The 25,499-nt window shown below is 39.3% G+C and overlaps 2 protein-coding genes across 9 annotated transcripts in view; both read left to right on the forward strand.

The window, feature by feature from the left end:
- NHS (NHS actin remodeling regulator) overlaps nt 1–6,200 on the forward strand; it is a 368,117-nt gene extending 361,917 nt beyond the window's left edge. For all 4 annotated transcript variants that reach the window (XM_025372269.1, XM_025372270.1, XM_025372271.1 and 1 more), the window contains one exon: nt 2,064–6,200. In XM_025372269.1, the coding sequence (XP_025228054.1) occupies nt 2,064–2,670 (607 nt within the window). In that variant the 3' untranslated portion in view covers nt 2,671–6,200. The remainder of the gene's footprint in view (nt 1–2,063) is intronic.
- Nucleotides 6,201–7,619: 1,419 nt separating this feature from the next.
- On the forward strand, nt 7,620–25,062 carry SCML1 (Scm polycomb group protein like 1). Of its 5 annotated transcripts, none has more exons than XM_025373456.1 (8): nt 7,620–7,845; nt 14,243–14,391; nt 15,625–15,708; nt 16,194–16,274; nt 19,472–19,576; nt 19,961–20,360; nt 21,879–22,030; nt 23,318–25,062. In XM_025373456.1, exons 2-8 carry the CDS (start codon nt 14,359–14,361, stop codon nt 23,450–23,452), a joined length of 990 nt encoding a protein of 329 aa, XP_025229241.1. In that variant the 5' UTR covers nt 7,620–7,845; nt 14,243–14,358; the 3' UTR covers nt 23,453–25,062. The 5 variants fall into 5 exon arrangements, with proteins under 5 accessions (XP_025229241.1, XP_025229243.1, XP_025229245.1 ...); XM_025373457.1 differs by having other exon boundaries at nt 7,632–8,871; XM_025373458.1 differs by lacking the exon at nt 15,625–15,708 and having other exon boundaries at nt 16,191–16,274.
- The last annotated feature ends 437 nt before the right edge of the window (nt 25,063–25,499 follow it).

Genomic DNA, 25,499 nt, shown 5'->3' on the forward strand with positions numbered 1-25,499 from the left:
TGTTAGCCAGGATGGTCTCGATCTCCTGACCTTGTGATTCGCCCGTCTCGGCCTCCCAAAGTGCTGGGATTACAGGCTTGAGCCACCGCGTTCTACTTTTTAATAGGAATTTCTGTTTTCTGTTGATGTGGTTCTCTCATAAAGAAGGAGTACTGCTGTTCAACAATTGTTTTAAACAGAGCCAATCAGAAACACCTTCTGTGCATACCTTAGCAGGCATACTTCTCTACTCAGAGAGTGAAGAACCATTAGTTTCTTTTCCTTCACCCCTGTGCCTAGTCTAAGTTCTGATTATATTTCCGTCACCCCCACACTTTATCTCCAATCCTAGGAAAAATTACTAAACTGCTATGTAAGTTAAAAAGCTATGTAAGTTAAAAAGTTACTCCCAAAGGACCAAATGCAAGTGTGTGGAATAGTGGACAGGATGTAAATAGTGGGGTCAGAAAGACCTGGATTTGAATCCCAACTCTGCCACTTCCTAGCCAGTCTTGAGTAAGTTGAAACCTCTGGACCTATTCCCTTATTGCACATGGGAATGCCTATAGCTCACGTATTTGATTCTGATGATAACTGTTTTTGTGTGTCTAGAATATGGTAGGTGCTAAAAGCTAATGTTAGTTTGAAAGCCCTAACTTAGTGGAGTGCCAGACACTGGCATATACAAGATATCAACCACAGAGGTTTCTGTGAACCAAAATCAAGCAGATCTACACTTGTGAAACTCACATTTTCTCTACCGTATGAATCTTTAAGTTGATGAAAGTGCATGCTGCCAATGCTTATCAATGAACTGAGTCATACTGAAGATCCACAAATTTATGCCTGCTGATTTACCAAAGAAAATCAATAATATGATGATGGGTGTCAAGGTTCAATAGATGTATTCAGGTTGGTAATCTTAGACTTGCATTTGTGCAGGGTTTACTTATTTATCTATTTACTTGTTTATTTACATCACAGCAAAAAGAATTATTTTGTTTTCTTGAGAGCTTACAGTATACAAAACTTTAAGAGCTTCAGAGATGGTCTGGGATTTCAATTCCCCACAGAGAGCTGGCTTACTGCTTAATATGCTCTTGATGCTCTTACGAAGCTGTAGGAAATGATATTTGCAGCCCAAGATGAATTGACTTAAAACGTCATTTAGTTATCTTTTTATATGGAGGGATTTTAAAAGGTAGAATAGTATAATGTTTGCTGACATAACCATCACCCAGGATTATCAACTGTCAAACTAGGGCCAATCCTATCCCACCCACACCTCCATCCACTTGCTTTCTCTGGTATCATCTGGAAGCCAATCCCAGACATCAGATCATTTCATCTGTGTTACAGAGACAGAGTTAATAAGAAAAAGGTATAGTCTTTCACCCCCTGGAAGCAGAAATATAGTTTAGTTAGCAGTATAGTTTCTTTTTCCTTTCCTTTCCTTTTTTTTTTTTTTTTTTTTTTTTGAGACAGTCTTGCTCTGTCGCCCAGGCTGCTGGAGTGCAATGGCGTGATCTCAGTTTACTGCAACCTCCGCCTCCCGGGTTCAAGCCATTCGATTCTCCTGCCTCAGCTTCCTGAGTAGCTGGGATTACAGGCATGCGCCACCATGCCTGGCTAATTTTTGTATTTTTAGTAGAGATGGGGTTTCACCATGTTGGCCAGGATGGTCTCGAACTCCTGACCTCAAGTGATCTGCCCATCTCAGCCTACCAAAGGGCTGGGATTACACGTGTGAGCCAGCGCACCCGGCAGTTAGCAGTATAGTTTCTTAAACTTTTACAGAGTATCCTCTAGAACCTCTAGCCTCCACTTTAGCCATTATCTGAAATGATCATCTCTAGGACCTAATTTGTGTCCACTGGTTATCAGAGAATTTCTCTCAGACTGTGGGTGCTACAAGGACAAGGAACATATCTTATTTTTCATCTCTATAGCCCTAATGCTTAGTATCCTATCATATAGGACAGGCTCAAAATGCATTTTAAACAGATATGTGAATACAACTGAATAATTCAGTTTCATAAAAACGTGGACTGAGATGTTTGCCCCATTTTCTCCTTTTCTCAAAGATCCAAGAGGAAAGTACTGGGAAGAAAAGATTCCGGGGACATGTCTGTTCGAAGCAAATCGAGAGTTCCTCTTGGCAGTAGCAGCAGCAGCGCCAATTCCATCACTTCACCCAGCAGCAATGTGACAACCCCAAACAGCCAGAGGTCTCCTGGTCTCATATACCGAAATGCCAAAAAGTCCAACACATCCAATGAAGAGTTTAAGCTGTTACTGCTCAAGAAAGGCAGCCGCTCAGATTCCAGTTACCGCATGTCTGCCACTGAGATCCTGAAGAGTCCCATCCTGCCCAAACCTCCTGGGGAGCTCACAACAGAGTCCCCTCAGAGCACTGATGATGCCCATCAGGGGTCACAAGGGACTGAAGCATTGTCCCCACTCTCTCCATGCTCCCCACGAGTTAATGCAGAAGGCTTTTCCTCGAAGAGCTTTGCCACCTCAGCATCAGCAAGGGTTGGACGTTCTCGGGCCCCTCCTGCAGCCAGCAGCAGTCGCTACAGTGTCCGCTGCCGGCTGTACAACACGCCCATGCAGGCGATCTCCGAGGGAGAGACGGAAAATTCTGACGGAAGCCCACATGACGACCGTTCCTCCCAGAGTTCAACATAGAGTGCCTGTACCAGGCTGCCTGGCAAAGGCCAAAACCCTTACTCACATGAGGATGAAGGAACAGAATAGAGGACTTGGGAAAAGTCTCAACTTAATGGGGTAGCATCACTGCTAAGCAATGAATGAATTTCTAAATACAGTATGTGCTGGGTAAACAGAAAGTGGTTTAGACATTCTTGATTAGTTTCCATGTTTTAAGTAGCTGCAGTCTTTCATGTTTTTCTTTAGCATAGTTTGATTTACGCAATCTCCTTCCTTGCAAAAATAGAGGATACAAAAATGTCTAATTTTCATGACACCTAGAAAACGTTTTCCCAGAGCTGCCTATTCAGAAAATAAAGCCCTCACTGTCATTATTCTTTAAGAAGATGAAATTACTCTGGAGGTTTGGTATTTTTTTACATTAAACTAAAGCAAAATTTAGAAGAAAGAACTACACATATGTAAATACCATATTTTTGATAAAAATGTGTAAATAGATTTATCAATGATGAGTGGACATGTGGTCAATTATCTACTGCACACCAACTGTTTATAGAATACACAAAAATAAAATGTAATAACTGTATTCTGTGAATACCATTTTCATATCAAATGCCATATTTAAATGTCCACCAATATGATTTCTGAGTGGTAAACCTCAAATATGAATTTTAAACTGGTGAACTAAAGGAAATCTTGAGGTCATATACTGAAATATGAATAATTTAAAATAATGAATTCAGATCTAATCATGTTTGTGACAAATTGCAGCACCAAACAAGCTAATAGCAACCCATGGCTGTGATTTGTTGTGTGGTAATTTGGACAGAATGAAAAGCATGCTTTTGATTTTTTTTTTTTAATCAATGAGAGAAGTCATAATTCTCAACACAAAGCCCTGAACAACAGCATCTGACAGTGTCCTTTAGATTTTAATTTTTTCAATGGATTGCTTTAAAGAGAATGAGTAGGGAAAACAGTAGTTAATTTTAGGTTATGTTTTATATTAGGCTACTGGGGACATAAACAGTCATAACTAATGACTATAATCGTTAAACTCCTTAAAGAGTTTAGAAATTAGCTCCACGTTCTTAAACTAACAAAAATAAAACCTAAGCATGCCACAGAGCTATTGATTAATCAGTAAGTACCTGTAATGAGTTTTCAGTGAAGCTTTCTCTCTGTGCTGATGAGATTCATGCTACCTAAAAATTAACAGAAATGACACTGTGAACAATGTAGTTGGAAAATAGGTATGTGTATATGCATTATTTATATTCATTGTTAAACTGGGAATGGGGAACAGCTCTGGTTCACAATACTACATACAACTGAGTTTTTGTCTGGTTTTACTATAGTGTCTGCTTGATGGCAAAAGGGGAGGGTGGTGGGTGGGAGAGGAAATGTCAGGGCAGGTGCTCTGATAAAATAAAGGCAGGGAAACAAGCTGAATTACTTGAAATTACTTGAATTTTCTTGTCTTAAAACTGAAAAAAATGTAGTTACAAGTTAAAATCTGCAAATGGTTTTTACACCTCTGATTTTAACATGAACTGATACTAATGTTTGGAATCTTGTGTCAGAAATACAAGCAGCTAGAATAGGTTTTGAATGGGAGAGGTAGAACATAGAGAGAATTAAGAAGGGATCTGACTTATAAAAGACTAGAATGTGATTAGAATGATAGAACATACCAAGGTTACCAAGAAATTGACAAGCTGCTGGCTTTAAGCTTATGCAAGTGGTAGTTGGGAAAGTAGGAGGTGTGGAAGGGGGTTTGCGTTTCGGAATAATTCATGCAAAATGAAGGAGGAAGCCTGGTCTAAGAAGATACTGTCTTTCAATAGAAATGATTTCTAAACTGCTACAGACTAAGAATGGATAATCTGATTGCTGTTGTTTTGTTTGTTTGGAAAGAAAAAATAATGTCTGGCTTCTTCTACTATTTGTTTTCACTAACAAACTGTGTTACTAAATTTCTTGTCATCCTTGTATGTAAAATGGGTGCTGGGGGTGGAGGGGTATAAGAGGAGGGAGAGTCAGAGAGAGTGTGTATGTGTGTGTGCGAGTGTGAGTGTGTGTGTGCACACACACACACTGGGGATAGATAAGCTACCTGGTAAAGGGTTTGAACATTTACAAAGTGTTACACTTTTTCTTAAAAGAAAAATGTTTTAGGGTTTGAATAAAATGGACCATCATTTCTCATTGGAACCCATTAATTAAGAAAACCAGCATGGTTTGACACCACATGGGAATATGAATAAATCTGTCTCATGATTTGAAAAGTACACTTTGCAAAGTTTTAAAAATAAAATTTTTAGGCAAATGCGATAAGAAACCATCATTTCCAGTCACAGTAGGTGATCTTTTGTAATTTCATAAAAGCAGTTCGTTTGCAGTATGGCTTTTGTGTAGTTAGGGGTTTTTTAAGCGTGAAGAAAGGTATGTGGGCTTTAAAAGTGATTCTAAATCTTGAATAGAAAATACATGAATTGGCTTTAATAAAAATGTCACCTTTTTATTATTGACATTAATTTAAGTAATGGTACCATATATTTTTTAAAATACATATTGACTTGAATTGTGAGGCAATAAAATACCTTCTATATGTAATGATCACAGAACTAACCCTTATAATATAGTTTTACTTATTTTGTTTACTCTAAAAATCTATAACAGAGTTTCTCTATTTTATATTTCATAGATTTAAAAAAACCCAAATAAAGATGGATTTAAAAATTCACTGTGGAAAAGAGTATTGAGTTACAAACTGAGAAGAAAAAGCAGGAAGTTCCTTAATAATCTGGAATATTCTACATGACTTGATTACATAGCAAACAAGACCAAGATTTAGGGCTGTCTTTAACATCACTGCCGTCTTGAAGCAGGGTACACACGTTAGGTATTGTGAAGAACATCAATCCGAACTTTTCTTCTGTTGTTTGCACTGATGCGATTTTTTGTTCTTTTATGTTTATACAACGTATCTATGTTGTGTAGGGGAATTTTTTTTCATTTTTAAAAAATTCTACTTTGATTTTGTTGTTGTTGTTTTGTTTTGTTTTTGGCTAAGTAGAGGACATGGACTAGTTGTAGCAAACAAAACATGCTGTTTGCTCTTGCCAAAGGTCAGTGAGTGAGTACATTTGCTGCAGTGGTGGCACGTAGAGAACTAGATGGTAATAAAGATTTAAAACTATGAAGAAGGTTACAGTGTAACTATTTTGGTACTAGAACCAGTTCATGCTGGCCGAAACGACAATGGTTTATGGACTTGCATCCATTTTGTATTTTTGTAATATTTGTAAATATGAACTTTTTAAATTGCTGCAAAGATGGTTTCTTTTGTAAGATGTTTTCAACGTTTACATTCAATCCAAGCCTTTGTATATTTCAGAGCTGTGCAACACTTTAAGTCTTGTATTTATTTTTAGTAAAAACGGTGACAGTTTCATTGTGAACCCCTCTCAAAAAAATGTATCAGAAAAGTTTGATTACCTAGAAAGTGTGTATAGAAACTGCAAATAAACGTGACTGCAATTAAACAATCGTTTTTTCTCTTCACTGTTACGTAATTGATTTCTTGGGCTTCACAAGTGTTTTACAGGCAACAGGACATAAGGGCAGGATCTATTATGGCAAAAGTAGGAACAAATAGAACATAGACCAGCCTGTCCGACATAGTGAAACCCGTCTCTACTAAAAATACAAAAATTAGCTGGGCATGGTGGCAGACGCCTGTAATCCCAGCTACTCTGGAGGCTCAGGCAGGAAAATCACTTGAACCCAGGAGGCGGAGGTTGTAGTGAGCCGAGATCGCACCACTGCACTCCAGCCTGGGCAACAAGAGTGAAACTCCGTCTCAAAAACAAAAATAAAAAAATAACATATACTATATCTATAACGGACTCTAATCTAGCTTCGCATTTGAGAGGAAAAAGAATTTCCAACGTCCAGTATACTTTCTTTGTAGTTTACTACAAAGTATACTTTCTTTTCTTGGCCCCTCTCTGGGCCAAGAAAAGATGTATAGCTTTACTTTGAAATATCTGCCTGCTTTGCTTCTGATAATTATTCAGACTGTGTCTCCTTCCCAAGATGAGCAGCCTCGATATAAGTATGTAAGACTATATGCCACTAGATGATGTCACATAGCCTTTATTACAATAGCAAAATTCTATGCCAGGTACTGATCTAAGTGCTTTGCATATATTAACTCATGTAATCCCCATATTATACCCATTTTACAGATGGGGAAACTGAAGCACAAAGCGGTTACATGGTTTGCCTAAGGCCATAGAAGGACTGTGTTGGAGCTGGGGATCCAATCCAGTAAATCTGCCTTCAAGGTCTGTGTTAGTTCCCCAGTACAACTTCTGGGTGTTGGAGACTGGAATTATCTTGTCCCCTCCTCCGCCTCCCTCGCCCTTCCTCCCAGACCCGGCTCGGGCAACTGCTAAGGCCCCGCCCCTCTCCTCATTCCAAGTCAATCACGGGCGTGCGTCCAGGAAACCCAGTTTACGTCGTCGTCTCTGGTGCGTCACAGGGCGTGGGGGAGGGACGGGATCACATTAAAAAAAAAAAAAGCTTCGGACACCCCAACAACGAAGTGGGGACACCACGTCCCTAACACCACCACCACTGGAAGGGTTGCGCATGCGCGCCAGCCTCCTGCGCAGCCGCAGAAACCACTCTCAGCGCGAGAGGCTCGCGAGTCTCTGAAAGGTCTAACCTCCATTTTCAATCCTGCGGGTCTTACGAAGAAAAACCTGAGGTAACAGGCCCCGCCCCACAGCCATCTCCTCAGCAAATTCCCGCCCTCGGCCCCGCCCCACAGCCCACTCCTTAGCAAATTCCCGCCCTCACCCAAGGGCTGGGAGAGCGCCCGCGGATTGGCCGATCAAAGGCGACGCCTGTCAGTGGCCAGACGCCGATTGGTCAGCGGGTAGTCCCGCCCCCCCTTCACCGCTAGTGTGGGAAGTCGGCGTCGCGGGAGCTCTCTGATCCGCTCAGGGGTCAAGGCATCACTGGTCTCTCGTACGTGTGACCAGGTTTCCGGCGCCAGGGCCTTTCCGAAGCGTCGAGCGGCCTAACGGTCACAGCTGTCGCCCATCGGGGAGGCAGGACTACTGCGAGCAGTTTTACCGCGACCTCCGGAGGCCGGCGTGACAGGCTCTGTCGCTAAAATAGGTCTGTCCAGTCGTACTTTTTCCTCACCTTGAGCTTTCCTGTCACGAGAATACACGATTTGGCTTAGGGGCTGGGGCTCTCCTGAGGAGAGAGGGTTTGCTTTGCGGGGAAGAGCGAGTTTTGCACTTCGCAGCCTCAAATTTCAGCCGCGGTGTGGAGGGGGCTGCTTTGGGTGGTCCCCACAGCCTTTCCGGAGTGCCCGCGCGTGTGAGCTTTTGAGATTTGACAATTTGTGAAGTGCTTGGTGCTGACTTTCGGGGATGACAGGATCCTTTTACAGTCGTTCTCCTGTCAGGGGAGGCAGGTGGGGAGCGAGGAAGGATCCAGACTTTGTTAACAGAGCTTTGAGTTTAAAGAATTGACAAACTCCGGAGTTGATTTCCTGTCAGACCTTTTGCGGTTGAGACAGAGTCTGAGGCTTTGATGGTAACCGCGTTTGATTAGAGACCGTGCAGCTTCGCTGTTTTATTGTAAATATTTTAAATGAGAAAGAAGAGAAAAACGTAGGGTGTCGGGAGCAGAGGCGGGAGTCGGGAGATCCTGCGATATCGGGGTCCCTGTGGAGCGGGGGAGGCCGTCGAGGTGTGCGAGGGCCCGGCCCCGGCCCCCTTGCCGCACGGTCGTTAACAGGAAAGGCTCTGATTTGGTTGGTGGCGGATCGCGTCCCTCCCTCCTCTCCCCGACTTTCCCCAAGAGCGGCAAAGTGGCTTCAGGTTGACTAAAAGAGAGCGATTTTCCCAGCAGCTTTGCAGCGCGGTGTTTTCTAAAGCGGGCCATGGGCTGGGTGCCCTTTTGGGCCTCACTTGTCCGGCCTGCGGCAAGTGCTGGGCGATGGGATACGGTTCTGGCGGCAATGGAAGGGCTGCCTTTGAGAGTCTCGCAGGAAGATTTAGAAAGTGATTGTTCTTAAAACAAACGGAGCGGTCTGGCTGTTGTAGTTGGCCCCGTTTTTCTGTGTGTTTCTCAAAGTGGTCCCGGCGTGAGTGGTGCTTCATTGTGAGCTGTGCCTTATCTGATGAATTAATGGCAGGTGAAAGCCTTGAGCCTCCGGAGCGAATATTTACGACTTTTGAAAATGTCTTTAATGTCTAAAAAAGTCTCTTAGAAAAGCAGACGGCCTCTTGTTCTTATGTTATCAAGAGTTTAGATTTCTGTGGTAAACATAAGTGAGTTTCATTTTAAGTAAGCTCATTTTGCGAGATTTGAGATTTGAAAGTGAAATTAATTAATTTTGCACAATCTAGCCTTGGGCTCTGAGAAAATGTTGTCAAGCTGTAATTAATCTTGGGGGACAAAGTGAAAAGGAACTAAAGTGTATGGTGTAATGAATAGTTTAAATTTCTGTGGTAAATACAAGTGAGTTTCATTTTAAGTAATCTCATTTTTACAGGATTTGAGATTTAAAAGTGAAATTAATTTTGCACAATCTAGTCATGGTTGGGCTCTGAGAAAATGTTGTAAAGCTGTGATTTATCTTATGGAAAGAAGTGAAAAGGAATTAAAGTATATGGTGTAATCAAGAGTTTAAATTTCTGTGGTAAATGCAAGTGAGTCTCATTTTAAGTAAACTCATTTTTACAGGATTTGAGATTTAAACGTGAAATTAATTCATTTTGCACAATGTAGTAGTCATGGTTGGGCTCTGAGAAAATGTTGTAAAGCTGAAATTATCTTGTGGGAAGAAGTGAGAAGGAACTAAAATGTGTGGTATTATCAAGAGTTTAGATTTCCGGGGTAAATATAAATGAGTTTCCTTTTAGGTACGCTCATTTTTGTGGAATTTGAGATTTAAAAGTGAAATTAATTTTGCACAATCTAGTCATGGTTGGGCTCTGAGAAAATGTTGTAAAGCTGTAATTTATCTTGTGGGAAAAAGTGAAAAAGAACTTAAATTTATGGTGTTATCAAGAGTTGGCCAGGCACGGTGGCTCACGCCTATAATCCCAGCACTTTGGGAGGCCAAGGCGGGCAGATCACTTGAGGTCAGAAGTTCAGGACCAGTCTGGCCAACATGGTGAAACCCAGTCTCTACTAAAAGTGCAAAAATTAACTGGGCATGGTGGCGCACGCCTGTTACGCTAGCTACTCAGGAGGCTGAGGGAGGAGAATTGCTTTAACCCAGGAGGCAGAGGTTGCAGTAAGCCGAGATCATGCCCCTGCACTCCAGCCTGGGTGACAGAGTAAGACTCTGTCTCAAAAAAAGAAAAAAAAGAAAAGAAAACAAAGAGTGTAGACTTCTGTGGTAAATATAAGTGAGTTTCATTTTAAGTAAACTCATTTTGTGGGATTTGAGATTTAAAAATGAAATTAATTTTGCACATTCTAGTCATGGTTAGACTCTAAGAAAATGTCGTAAAGTGTAATTGTTTACCTTAAGGGAGGAAGTGAAAAGGAATTAAAATTTGTGGTGTGTCTACTGTGAACCAGGCATGATGCTGAGAGTTTAACTGTATTTTTGGCCTAAATAGCCCCGTGAAGTAGATATTATTACAACTTTACCGGTTAGAAAATTTGAGGCACAGAGAGGTGAAATATTTGCCTAAAGTGAAATGGCAAATTTGGCAATTTGGACTTGGATTCAAGTGTTTATAACTATAGCCCAGCTCCTTGCATCATGCCCTGGTACCTAAAAGACAACAATTCATTTCAGGTGCAATGTGAATAAAAATTACATGTTATGACCCAGGCTTGTTGTCTATGTGCTCCTTGAGACATAGTTCTGTTGGATAGATGTGGTCAATACTCAAAAGCCTTTGCTGTCTTTGCCATGCATTACTCTAAGCACTTGACATGTATTAATTCATTTAATCCTCACAATTCCATGAGGTATGTGCTATTATCATTCCCATTTTACAGACAAAAAAAAGCACAGAGGATTTAAGTAAGTTGTTCAACTTATTTACACAGCTAGTATGTGGAGGAGGTGGGACCCAAACCCAGGTATTCTGACCACAAGCCTAAGGTCTTAATGCTGGTTGATGCTGCCTCTCACGTAACCAGATATGTGTGACAGTTGCCGTAGAAGTATTAAAGTGTGAGTGTTCTTGTAGTTCAGGGAAAGTCATGTCACATCCACATGGGATGATCATTGGCATGGTGCCCTTGCTTTTTGGAGGTGAAACTTGAGTTAAGCCTTGAAGTTGAATAAGTTCTCCTAGGCGGAGATACAACAGGGTATTATGGCGGAGGGCATAACAGGAGTGAGAAGCTCAAAGAGTGCAAGATTGGTGTTGATTTGTATATGTACCAGAGATGTAAACATGTTGGGAGTCCAGTGGTGGACTCACTGCACAGTGCTCCTGTGTCTAGGGAGTTCTCTGTTCTCTGGATGTAAGAGCTTGTAACCATTGTCTGCAAACTTGCCTGAAACAGGCTACATAGTAAATATTTTAGGCTTAGAGCTGCCCTCCCTAACCTTTTTGGCACCAGGAACCGGTTTTGGTTTTGTAGAAGACAATTTTTCCACAGATGCAGGGACGGAGGAGTGCTAGCAGGGTATGGTTTCCTAATGAAACTGTTTCTTAAGGAGAGTGCAACCTAGATCCCTCCCATGTGCTGTTCACAATAGGGTTCATGCTCCTGTGAGAATCTAATACTGCAGCTCATCTGATAGGAGGCGGAGCTTAGGCGATAATCCCTCCTAGCTCCTGCTGTGCTCCTGACAGGCCAAGGACCAGTACCAGGCGGTTGCCCGGGGTTTGGGGACCCCTGGCTTAGAGTAAAGGGGCAAGTGGTAAGAAGTGACCTCTGTGCAGTGGGCGGGGTCCTGATTATGGAAGGACCTTGCAGGCCATGGTGAGAGTATGAATTTTACTGTGTTATTGATAGCAAAGGTATTCCAGGTGATTTTAATAATGAAGTAAAGTGCATAGAGTGTGGTGGTAGACTGCACCATTTACTAGCTATGGGACCTGGGTAAATTACTTAAATCAAGCTTGTCCAACCCGCCTTATTTTATTGTTGTTGTCATTGTTGTTGTTCTGTTTTGTTTTAGGCTTTTGGCAGCCTGAAGCTATGCTTTTTAGTTTCTGTCTCTAGGGATAAGTGGAAAAGAGGGATGAGGAAGGGGCTTTACTGGCCCAACCAGAAACAAACTAAGAACCCATAACTGTATTCTCTCCCTTGGATACCTCTAATAAATGTTCTTTGCTTCAGTTTCCTCATAAGGAAAATGGGGACAGTAATAGAACCTATCCCACAGGGTTGTCAGTAATTTAGCAAGATAGAATACCTAATGAAAGAATCAAAAGAAAGTACAAATTAAATTAGAAATAAAAATTTAAAACTGTGGCTTTGCTAAAAATTCTGTAATTATGATGAAATGATTATCCTTCTGGATAAAAATAATTTGTCAAAACACTCAAGAAAAAATAGGATAATTTGACTAGATCATCAACCATGGAGGAACTTAGAAAATGTTATAAAAACTGGACCCAGAGAGTTTTTTTAAATAAATTCAACCCTTTAGAGCACAAAAATTCTGGTGTGATGTAAACTTTTTTAGAGTATAGAAAGAGGTGAAAGCCTTCCCAGCTAATTTTGCAGAGAAATTTTGATACCAAGTGTTAATAATGTATCAATATAATACTGATTCATTAATTGTGAGAAATATACCATCTCACTAATGTAAGAGTTTAGGAATAGAGATGCAAACAATTTCTAAATAAAACACCAACAAATTGAATGTTGTTCTTTATAGTCAGCTGGACCCCTCACCCCAAGAACATTAAGAAATGTATTAATATGTTGCATCAGTAGATCTAAGGAGAAAAGTCACTTAGTCATCTGATGCCAAGAAGCTATTTGGTACTATTTATTATCTGTCCTGGTTTTAAAACTACATGCAGGACCAGCAGGATACTACCTTAGTTTATTTTGGAACATCTGGTTGACCCCAACAGCCCTCCTTAGTGGGAAGAAGTAGAGGAGGATTTTCAAACATGGAGACCTACTCATTGTTTCTACCTCTAGGAATTTATCCCATAGAACTACTTACACAGGTGCAAGACTGTTCTGCAGTGTTCTTTATAAGAGCAAAACTTTAAAAGTAACTTGAATATCTATGAATTGGGGGCTGTGTTTAATAAATCATGGCATATTTACAAGATAGAACACCAAGAAGTCATTACAGTAACTACAGTAGACCTAAAAGTATTGGTTTGGAAAGACTCTTTCCACCACAGGTTAGTTTTGCCTGTTTTTGAGTTTAATATCAATTGAGTCATATACTGTACTCTTTTGTGTCTGGCTGTTTTTAAACTCAAGGTTATGGTTGTGAGATTCGGCCTTGCCGTGTACAGCAGTAGTTGGTTTATTCTCATTGTTGTGAAGTTCCTTTGTATGAATATACCACAATTTAATTACTGATAGCTTGTATAAGTTTTATGGTCAGAAAACTCAGATAGTTTAAAAAGTGAAATTTGATTGAAGTTACAGCTCCAATTAGAGGTATTTTATAACTTGATACTTCTATGCAACATTAGTCTGCATTTATCTAACTCGAGTTAGCTCTCCCATCTTCTTTATCCCCTTTTTATTTCTCTCTTTTGGGTTCATGGTCATTAGTATCTCCACTACAGAATGAAAGGGAAACAGGAAAGAGATGAAACCTGAATCCCTTAATTGTGCCTCTCATTACTGCTCTGGCTCAGGAAGAATAAAGTGGGGTAGCTCTTTCATTAAGGTACCCTTCCCAGTAACTGTGATGCAGACATTCAAAGCAAATCTCTAGTACAAGATATAATCTGATACTTTTGCAGCCAATGTTTTCTAGTTCCATAGTTAAGTGGCTCAGAGCCATAACCAAATCTTCCTAATTTTAGATTGTTTGGCTTACCTTTCACATCCATTTATTTAGGTTTAATTTAATAAGGCAATCCTAACTTGAAAGTTGAAATGGACCTTAGAGATCATCTCAACTGGTGTTCGAAACCTGGTGGATGAGGAGGTGGTGTCTCTCCTGGTCTGCCCAGCCTACATAGTGGTGGGGACCCAATCCAGAATAGACTCCTGGCTTACATTTTGGAGGCAATGCTTTCTCCTTAGTCAAGAGCCTTTTGGAGCTCCTTTACAAAAGCAGTTAGCCCTTGCTTGTTCATTTGTTTGCCCTTCTCTTGTTCATTTGTTTCCAGCATTTACTCTGTAGGCTTTAAGTTACTAAGCAGTTACTTCACAGTTTGTAATTGTGTTTGATTTGATTCTTATTTCTAGTCATGGGCAATATAGCCCTTCAGTTTTAAAAGATTTATTCTAAATTGGCCATGGAAGAATTCTGGTTTTGTCACTCTCTAAAATTCAACCCAAAGTCCAATTCTATTTGAGTTAGCATTCTGAGAGTATATCCATATTATTAAGGTAGTAAGTGTATGAAGTAACTTTTTTATGCGTTGCTTTTCAGGAGTAGAGGTTTACCACTCTTAGGTGACTAAGCAGTATCACAAATAAACCCTCCAGCAAGTTTAAAAATAATTAGGTCCAACTCAGAGGAAGTGGAGTTTCTCCTGTTGCACAAAAATGATGTCTAGCAGCTCCAGTGAAATCGATGTGGTTTGTATTCAAATTGAAAATCTGTCTTTGTTCTTTTTATTGTGCTATACTTCTATTCTAAATTTAATTTAATTTTATACAGTGAAATGCATAGATCGTAAGTAAATTTTTGTTATGTATTTTAACAGTAATATATAAAGTTCTTGTGACAATTTGTGTACAAGTTTCTTTGTGAACACACACTTATGTTCCTTTTGGGTGAACAGACAGAAGTTGAATTACTAGGTCATGGAGTTCATGTAAATTTAACTCTGTGAGAATCTGCCATACAGTTTTTCAAAGTGGTTGTGCTGTTTTTACATTTCTGTTATATTCTTCTGTCTTTCTTAATCCTTCAAGTTGAATCAGTATGTAGATTATTAAACTATAAATAATATGGCTTAACAGAAAACATCTTTTTTTTGTTACATAAGCACATAGATATTAATGCCACCTAAGTAGTCTAGGCAATTCTCTTAACTACTATCAGTCCTAATGTTTTTCAAAAATCTTTGGAGATAATGTTAACTGCCTACCAAGAGTCATTTTTCTCTGACATAACTATGTAAAAGCACTTTGAAAAGCGTAAGGCACTCTACAAGGGTAAGATAGTATATTTTTAAAAGTACTAAACTGTAACCCAATTCCATATGTTTTTGTGATTTCTATCATGTATTTTGAAACAAAAACATACATAACTACCAAGTATATTTGTTATAAAATTATTCCCATCGTTCATAATTCATTCTTAGAATGAAGAGTTATTATACTGAAATGTAATGGTTATTTACTCCTTACTTATTTGTACCCTGCCTTATTTTTTGAAGTTTTAAGGTACTTTAGAGATTAATTTATCAAGAAAAGCAGGTGCTCAAATATTTTCTATCTTGTCCACAGAGGGGCACTGTTGGGTTATTTAGAAATCAAAAACCATGTAACATTTATTTCTTTGTTCATGGTTAGAAATACTTGCTTTTAAAGTAGTTCTGGTGCTAAAGGACTAGTCTTTCTACCATGAAGCATATAAAGGGTTAAGCTCAGTGAAAACTGTTGTCTTAAGTGTAGTTGGGTTAATGAGAACACAGTTCTGCAAATACATCTTTTCACGTAGTCATAGTATTTACAATGAGCAAAGGTCCTTTGATATCAGAAATAAGCCTTTGTAACCTCTTGAAAGTGAAATTTAAACCCTCAACTTTTCTTTTAGTTCTGTCTTTCATCTTTCCTTTTAATTTGTTGATAAATCTTCCTCAGGTAAAAACAAGAATACCTACTTATGATGAAGATGACGACACTATTCTTTATGCATATGAAACAAAACCTGATTTTGTCAATAAAGTAAGTATATTAATTGCTAATTGCCAAATATATTAACATTTGCTGTTTTAAAGGAAAAGATGTAAATTCCTCATATACTATGGAGTTCCCATAAACTCACACTCAAGAAAATCTCTCTCCCCTGAATTTGTATGCTTTCTTTCATCAGAGAATGAGCACTTAACCAATTTACTTTCCCCTTTTTCTTATATAGTAGAAAATTAAGAGCAGTTTTGTACTTACTTTCAGTATAAAACTCTAAACCTGGGTTCTTCTGATATAATAAATTCTTTTCTTGCCCCCTTCCTCAATTGTCAGTTATTTTCATTGTCATATTAATGTGAATTTTAAAAATCTCTGATTATTTTAAGACTTCTGAAACCCCTTGAAAAGTTGGTGATAAATAAAAACAGTTTAAATAAATAAATATAGTTCCCCCCCTGCCCCTGGTGTTCAGTTTGGCTGTTACAGAAATAAATCATTAACTACTTTTAAAATATTAGCAGGAACCGAATACTGTATCTGATGCATCCTGTAATACTGAAGAGCAACAGAAGACAGTTAATGATGTCCTTATCCATTGCCAGGTATGGAAGTTCTGTCTCTTCAATGTAGCTTTCTAAAATGTTAAGCAAAAATTCTCTTTATCTCACATAAAGGGAAAGTGTACAATTAATTGAAATTTTGCCTATCAAATTATTTATGATTATCACCCCATTGTGATGATTTTTTAAAAACAATTTCTAGTTAGAACTGCATCTCCTGAATAGCAACATGTAGATTTTATAGCTTTTTAAAAATCCCATTACCAACCAAATGTAGTTATGTCTCTTTCATCTACATTGCTCAGTAATGAATTAGTTTCCCCTACAAAATCCTTAAAGGAAATTGACTGATTTGGGTGAAATTTAGTATGTGCCTAACTGCACATCAAGATGTCTCAATGGAAACAAAATGGCAACCCATCAAGGTTTTGTAAAGAAACATACCTAAGTTAGTTTTGAGGGGTTGTTGTAAGAAACACCATGTTGGTAGAGATGTGATTACTGGGAATTTTGTGAGTTGCATACCCCAGAGGTAATGAAGGTTTATACATATTTAAAAATAATGTTTCTTACCATATATAAGGTTTCTTGAATGGAATGAGCTAACATACTTTGGAAAGTAAGATTGTTTGGGTGTTTATCATGATCATGGGGGAGAACAGAAGTGGAGTGCTTCCAAGGGACACATGCAGTCTTGGGGGGAAGTGGGTGCAGAGGCGAGCTGGGAAGGGAGGGAGCAGGTTCTCCCTAGCCTGCCTCCCCATGCACTGCTAGGTCAGGGTCCCCCTTGGCAAGCCTGCACGCTGAGGTGGGAGGTAGCATCTGTAGGGGGAGGTGCCCAGGGCCATGGTCAGCCTGAAATGGCCCCAAGGGCCCCTCTCCATTGCTGCCAAGGGCCTGGCTCTTTCTTCCCCTACCCATTCTAGATCACAGAGGTGGTGCTCCAGTCTGCCTTGTTCTTCCATCCCAGTTCCCTCTTGGGTCCATCTCCATCCTGCTTAGGCTGAGAGCAGAGGAAGACCTGGCCATCCCCTGCATACCTCAGCTCCCTAGTCCTGCCTTTCACTCCTGGAGATAGTGGAGCACCTGGGGCAGTCCTCTCCTCCAAGTCCTCATAACTGTACCCACAGCCAACCAACTGCCCTCATCCCTGCCCTTCTTCTGACCCCTTCTTGACCATTCTAGTGACCAGGGCTGATGCCCTTGCTGCTTTCTGCATCTAGCCCCCTCCCCCACACTCAGAGCTGCCCCGCATCTCATCGGGCGTCCCTCTCTCTCTCCTCTGGCTCCAGTCCCTGTCCCTCCTTCCCCTCTACAAGTTCTCCCACATCTTGGAGAAGCCGCTTCTCTTGCTTCCCATCCCTCCTTTCCTGTCATCCTCACTCTCTCCTTCCCGTGACAGCCCCGCTCCTGGAATGTCATTCATACTCGCTGTCTCCACACCTGGCTTCCTGTTTTTCTCTCTGGGTATTTATGAAGCTGCTGTTCCTTCTATGCTGTAAGCCCTTCCATGCATCCTCACCTGGCGAGGGCCTTCTCATGTTTTAATTCTCACTTCAGATCTTACCTCCTCTGAAAAGGTCTCCATGACTGCAGCGTGGGTTAGGACTGCTTTTCTGTGCACACTTAGCTTCCTGTTCCAGCCTGTGTCACACCACTGGTAATCACAATAGTAACATTAAGAGACCACTAAGCACTGTTGGACTGTAGTGCTGTTACTGTTAGTATTAACCTAATACTATAGCAAGGTTCTCATCCTTGAGAGAACCCTGAGAGAGATTTTCATCCTGATTCCCTACATGAGGACATCGAAGCACAGAGAGGTTAAGTAACTTGCCCAGGGTCACACAGCCAATAAGTGGCTGGACTCTAGTATTTGACCCCAACCATGTTCCCCGAGAGCCTGTACTGTTTACCTCAGTGCTGCAGCCCAGTGGTTCTCACTAGGGACATCAGAATCACATGGGGGGCTTGTGAAAACATAGACCACTGCCCCCACTCTCAGAGTTCCAGGTTCCATAGGTCTGGGGTACAACCTGGCATTTGGCATTTCTAATGAGCTTACAGGTGATGTTGATGCTACTGGTCCATGGACCACACTTTGCAAACCACTGTTCCAGGCTGTTTATTACTTTGTCTACTGGAATCCTCTTTTTACTTGTCTCTCTCCCAGCTGAGATGGTAGTTCCTCTAGGACAGGCTGGAGTACAGTGGTGCAGTCATGGCTCACTGCAGCCGCAACTTCCCAAGTTCAGGTGATTCTCCCACCTCAGCCTTCCTAATAGCATGGACTACGGGCATGCACCACCACGCTTGGCTAATTTTTTGTATTTTTGGTAGAGACAGGGGTTTCACCATGTTGCCTAGGCTTGTCTCCAATTCCTGAGCTCAAGCAATTCGCCTGCCTTAGCCTCCCAAAGTGCTGGGATTACAGGCATAAGCCACTGCACCCGGCCAGGAGCTTTTTTTTCGGTTCATGTTCTCAATACCTAGCAAAGTAGTTCTGCCAGGTGGTAGGCCATCAATAAAGGTTTAGTTGAATGAGTGAATGAATGAATGAATGAGGAAATGTTTCTGGCCCTTTGTTAAGTGTATTTTTCTTTGCCGAAAGTTTCTGTGTATTTCAAGAAGAATTCTCAGATTTTTATCAGTCTCCTATGTGCTCGATTGGCACATAAGAGATGTGTACTTAACAGTTTTATAAGGGTAATTGCTGACTGCATGATTTAAAAATACTTTGAAGCCAAAAGTCACATCTGTTATATTTGGTTCGGTGTTCTTTCTGGAATGGAACACTCACTGTCTGTATATAATATAGACTTCATATTTGTACCTATATGAACATATATGTTACATATATATATCATAAAGTGAGTCTTTGTTCTTTTAGCAGATTTCTTTCCTAAAATAGCACCTTCCTTGATGTGCAGTCTTTATCATCGATGTGCTGGCGTAGAGGCATTGTGTAACATTCATTCACCAGCATTAGAGCTTCCTCAGTGCCTACATGGAATAGAGCAGGGGAGGGGACGCTGGGGCTCCTGAGCTCAGCCTGTTGGCTCTGTGTCACCTACAGCCAGGCCTTGAATAGGAGCAAGACATTTCTGATGGCTTGAGAACTTTTGTTGTGTCTAGCAGTTAACATTTGGCTTAATGGTATTTTTGCGTTACTTTTCTTTGAAATAGAAATTATATTATATATTGTATACCAATTATATAACTACATTGTATTATAATAGGTTATATATGATGCTATGCAAAACCTGGATAAGAAGATTGATGTGATTCGTAGAAAGGTTTCAAAAATCCAACGTTTCCGTGCGAGATCCCTGTGGACAAACCGTGTAAGTGTTATAAAAAACATTTTTACAACTGTGATAAACCTCTGGTTTGTAAAGATGCCAATAAGCTAGAAGTGAGAGAGTACCAGTATCTGTGTGAGATTAGCAAGGCATATCTATACTTGTAGCAGTAGATGGAGACTAAACTCTGCTGGGAGAACACTGAAGTTTAGGTTTGATGACTTATGACACTGCGTGTTTTTATGTTTGTAATTATAATGTGTAAAATACAATTAAAATGTAGGATTGAAGAATTATATAATCAAAAGGGAGCATTTATTTTTAATAACGTAAAGCAATGTTTCATGGAAAATAAGTATTAATGTATTTACTACTCATTTACTTTTTTACTCTCTATTGGTTTATGCTGTATTTGTGTGATTTCAGAAGCGATACGGATACAAAAATTATTCTTACCAGCTTGCTAAAAAGCTGAAACGCCAGAAAATGAAGAAAAATGAGGTTCACGAGTCATTCTCCTACCCTGAAAGTTATAGCCCCACTTTACCAGTGTCAAGGCGTGAGAATAATTCCCCGAGCAACTTTCCAAGGCCATCCTTTCGCATGGAAGAATACCAGCGAGCTGAGCCGGAGGAGGACCCGATCCTCAGCCGCACTCCGAGTCCAGTGCATCCCTCAGATTTCTCCGAGCATAATTATCAGCCGTATTATGCATCTGATGGTGCAATGCATGGTTCTTCTTCAGGGCCCTGCCTTGGCAACCCTGGGGCTAACAGCATCTACAACACTTACTCGACTGACCATGCTTCTGCAGCACAACCTTCAGGTATGCTGGCCCAGGGAGAGCCCAGTTTGGTACATGCCCCTGAGATGATGAGTTACTCAGCTTTGATGGAGAATAGGTACACTGGATCATCTCTCTGCTTCCCTTCTGGTTTTGGTGAGTTTGAAATGCCATATTTACAAGTAGCACTCTTTGACCTGTATTTATCAACATCCTTGATGCAAACTAGTGGAAGCTGTTTGTTTCCTATTTTGAGGGCTGGTTTTAGGTGATAATCAGAATGACGACTAACATTTATTGAGTGCATATTATGTGCAAGGCACTGCATCAGTCAACTGACATGCCCCTTCTCCACTTATAATGACCCCATGGTGTTGGCACATTTATTACGCCATCCCCAAGGTCACAGAGCTGGTGAGTAGCACTTCTAGAACTCTGCCCCATTGTGCTTTTTAAAATCTTCTATTTTTATTTACGCTTTCCCTAGATAAATAAAAAACACTCCTGATATGGCAAGAGCCCAGATGGTAGTGAAGAAAGGGTATGTTTTTGGCTAATTCACACACACAAAAAGATCAAATTGTGTTGATAGTCCTGGTTGGAGAAACAAATTTTCTTAACTAATTACAAAACCCACTTTAGTCATCACACACTAATTTTAGGGAGTCTAACACTCTGGGTGAGTAAAAGGATACTTGTCAATACACAAAGAAATTTCAACACAACTTAGTGTAGAGCATAGCTAAAACTTCCTGAAGTATGAGCACTAGTTTATCTCAGTTATTTTTTTAACATATAAACTTTTGACCAAAATCTCTATTACTATGCAATTAAACATGAAAGAGGAATTAAATAAAATGTTAGTTACTTCTGACCTAGTTCAGCAGAAAATAATCTTGTTTTCTTCAAAATGCACATTAGCACTTAAGCCATGAGAGACAGGAAATCTAAAGAGTAAAATGATACTAAAAATAACCTTATTGAATACATGGGGAAGATTTGATAAAAGTACTAATTTGGCTCTTAAAGATAATGGGGTTGTTATTGAGATTCATTGATTAAAAGGAACAAATTTAAGCAATTATAAAACTGTAAATTTGGAGAATTTCCATTATATTTTGCTAGTAAAATCAACCTAATCTAGATAGAGAGATTAAGAGAGAAATTCCTTGAAATACTTGAAGAGGGTCATAGGTTAGGTTAGATTAACCTAATTTTACCCAAGTGACAGATCTTTTGCCATATTTGCCTATGGCCAAAGAAGACTTGGTTTGCTTAGTCTGTTTTGTGATCTTTGAAACTTTAATGTAACTTCTGAACATGCTTTTGCTATTGGGGGAGGTCAGATGGGACACTCTTGTGTAGGCATCCCCACATCATCTTTATATAGGCTTTCACTAGATTTTACAGTTGGAGTCTTGACTCCTTGCTAGGAACGTCACAGAAGATCCCAACAAAGAGACCATTCCTCCCTACCTAACATCTCTTCTTTCAGGACAATGATCAGGTCGAGTGTAATTTGTCTTTTTTTTTCTCCCGCCCCCCTCCCCCCCATTGAAGTTACAAGCTCACCATTTGAAAATGACCGTTATATAGAGGAAGGAAGCATCACTAAGCACCCTTCAACCTGGTCGGTGGAAGCAGTGGTCCTATTTCTAAAACAAACAGATCCTCTTGCATTATGCCCTCTTGTCGACCTCTTCAGAAGCCATGTAATGTATCTTGTGATCCTGTTTTCCTGCTGTAATGCCTTTGAATGACCTCTGTGCAGGTCTTTCAGTTGGATACTGTGTGAATGGTGGGAGAACCCTATTAGCTGATTTTTCCATATATGAGAAAGCTTATTTTGCCCAAGGTTAGCCTTAAATGGTAGGCTAATGGTCTGTTCTTTAAATGGGTATCTCAGTGCCTAAAATACAAACTGCCTCAGCCTCTCAAAACATTATGATTCAGCATGGCCACTCAGATGTACCTCACCTTTGTAATGACAGATATAAGGATCCTCCCCCTATCTGCTCCCAGCTGGGCACCAGGACCACAAGGAGGAGGGGGTAACCACAAGCTATAACAGGGTGGCCTTCTTTTTATATAACCTGTGATTCAACAACTGATTCCATTTGCCTCGATTATTGATTTGTGATGCTAATACCCTCTTGCTGTTATCAGACCATTCACAAAGTAATATCCTAGGCCGAAGTTTTATAAGTTCTAGTTTCTTTAATTTTGAGTTTTACTTAGTAGAAAAAGTATAGAAGGTGCCAAACAAAGGTCGTACTATAAGGGATTTCAGGTCTTTTCAGATAGTGTTAAATGAGTAAATAAAATTTTATTTTTAAACTGGAACATATAAAACCAAATTACATGCTTTAACAGCATAAGTTGATCAATTAAGATAAGGAATTTTAGGAGGATGCTTTGTGACTATGTTTTATTTATTCAGATATTTTCACAGTGTGTCCTAACAAAATTAGTAGCCACATATCTGATTTTTAATATAGTAAGAAAATTGGTGATTAATTTTAGCATCTAATTAGCTTCAGACAACTAATTGGCATCCGTCATAAAGACAACATTGTATAGACATTTACAGTTTGCACTGATGTTGACATACTCATCTTCTCAGCCCTTCTCAGAAAGCTAATGAACATCTGAAATTCATTTTTACTATTCATAGTCTTTACTATTTTGTCATGAATGTGTAGTATTTTATTCAACGTACAGTATATATTTAAAATTAAGTTTGACACAGTTTATTTTTTAAGATATTATGTTAAATTTTCCTTTTTCTTAGAACTTGAAGTGAGTTTATACATTACCAAATGGTGCTTCACTGTACAAGTTATATTTTTAATAGTTTTCATAAAGTAGATGCGTATTCAAAGAATATACATCTGCAATGAGCTGCTCTCTAGTTTGCTTTACATGTTCTCATAAAGAACTAACCATTCTGATGAAAATATGGAATCATTATTAATTAGCATTGTTTCTTCTCTCCACAGGAAATTGATGGGAAGGCTCTGCTCCTACTCACGAGCGACGTGTTGCTGAAGCACTTGGGGGTGAAGCTGGGAACGGCTGTGAAGCTATGCTACTACATTGACCGACTTAAACAAGGAAAATGCTATGAAAATTGAAAAAATCTTTGTGCAAATTTAGATTGGGCCAACTTCTAGAGGGACCAATGCCTTCTTAGTGTAGAATCATTTTTCTGCCCTTTAGTCGTTTTTGTTTTGTAGAAAGTATCACTCAAAATATATTATAGCTAGAATTGTAGAACTATGTTATAGTCCAGTCCACTTCTTTAAAAACCATTTAACTGCTAGATAGTATTAGAATAGTCCAATAGGAAATTCATTTTTCATAGGTCTTTAAACATTACTTTTATTATATTGTTTACAAATATATTTCATGCAAGCAACAGAAAAACAAAACCAAAAAGCAAAAAAAACCTTTGATTCTGGTTCATCTCGATACAGAGAACCAAAACAGCTAAGAGAGGTATTATCAGGGATTGACAACTTCTATGATTGAATCTATGGGAATTATTCCCCAGAAGAGAATTTAAAGGTATACCCATAGATATCTCCTTCTGGAGTATTTTATCTGTCTGATGTTGCAGTGTTCTACCAGTTTCCAGAAAGAGAATAGCCATATAAATTCTTTTCCTTTCTGCTATTATTTCTCTATATGTTTTATTTATTCAGATTTAGAGAAAAAAATAAGCTCATAAACTTTTATTAAGTGCTCCTAACAGTTTTAAGATAAACTATAAGATAGACAGAATAGTTATTTTATGCAAGAAATATTGTACCGCAAGGGTGGTTTGGATGAAGTCTGACTACTTTTTTTCAAACAAACTATTATATTAAAACTTTCATATTTTGGCTAAGTTTGGACATATAACTACACTACATTGTTTGCATCTCTCTATGAAGATACCTCTGTCCAAACTTTTAAAAGACATAACTTTATTTTATGTGTTTATTCTTTATATAGATAGTATTTTATATTTTATTCTCACCTAAAGTATACACACAAGTAATCTTTTTTAAAAAAATTTAAAATGGCGTTTTGTATTGCCACAGAGGTGGGATGAGCCATATATTAGTGAGATGTTTTATTTTGTAAAATGTAAATGGATTATTTGCCATCACTAGTACCTCTCAACTTACTTTTTAGAGGACAAGAAACAATCTGTAGATTGGTTTCCATACAGGGAAGTTCTCTGTCCTATGCAATGTTTCTAATTAATTTGCTTAATTCTGAGCCATTAATCCTGCTACACTTTGAATGATACATTAATTCAGACTAATCTTTGGGGGCTTTATTTTGTAAGTTAGAACTTTCAAGGGAAACATGTTCAACACTATTATTTTGTTATAAATTTTTAACTTTGTTATTACATTGTATAACAAATACAAGGTTTATAAGCTATGAGAATTGGTGCTATCACCATTAGCTATTCGTTATAAATGTCAAGAAAATGTTCACCAGGTGCAAGAATGTACCTTTTCTTTTTAGAAAGCCAGATGTACTTTAGACATGAATGCAACTATTTAAAGAATAGCTTCATCTATGTTATTCCTTATATGTCAAAAGATTCTTACTTAAACTTGGTCTTCTTTCAAATTGTTTGTATGAAGATGCTGTACCCACTTGAACAGTCCTCAGGTGTTTACATAAATACTATGTTTTACAGTTTTCATATTTTAAAATATTAATAAAATTAAATCACAATAGTTCATTGAAAGCCTCAGCTGTGATTTCATTTATCATCACCGTATTACATTAATGTGTGTATTTGTTGTAATGTGTGAACTGAAACAGAGCCACTCTAGTAAGCTTGTGGCTTTCCATGTCCAAATACTTGAGTTTTAAAACCTGCCCAGATTCTAATGCTAAACAGATGTCTAAGAGCCAAGGGCTGATTTCTTATAGGTGTCTTCAGTGAGATCCCGGGGGGGCTGTAAGAAGTTCAGTCGATGAGCTGTATCTGTACTCAGAGGCTTTGTTATTTATGATATCATCAGTGATGCGAGAGTGCTAGAAAATGCCCGTGCCCCGAGATGTCTCATCCCATCTGAGCCGGTACGCCTGGCTGGCAACTCCGACTGCTCTTTTACCACTGGGGGCCAGAGGCCGCCTCCTGCATGCACCTGCTCTTGGCCCTCTGCCTTCAGA

The sequence above is a fragment of the Theropithecus gelada genome, chromosome X (assembly GCF_003255815.1).
Source record: "Theropithecus gelada isolate Dixy chromosome X, Tgel_1.0, whole genome shotgun sequence".
Taxonomy (NCBI): domain Eukaryota; kingdom Metazoa; phylum Chordata; class Mammalia; order Primates; family Cercopithecidae; genus Theropithecus; species Theropithecus gelada.

Excerpts from the sequence above, each read along its gene's own strand:
- SCML1 (XM_025373456.1), top strand. The coding sequence starts at position 14,359 with ATGATGTCTAGCAGCTCCAGTGAAATCGATGTG. Across the intron at positions 16,275-19,471 it reads ATGTCCTTATCCATTGCCAG|GTTATATATGATGCTATGCA; the intron begins GTATGGAAGTTC and ends GTATTATAATAG. Across the intron at positions 20,361-21,878 it reads TTCTGCAGCACAACCTTCAG|TTACAAGCTCACCATTTGAA; the intron begins GTATGCTGGCCC and ends CCCCCATTGAAG.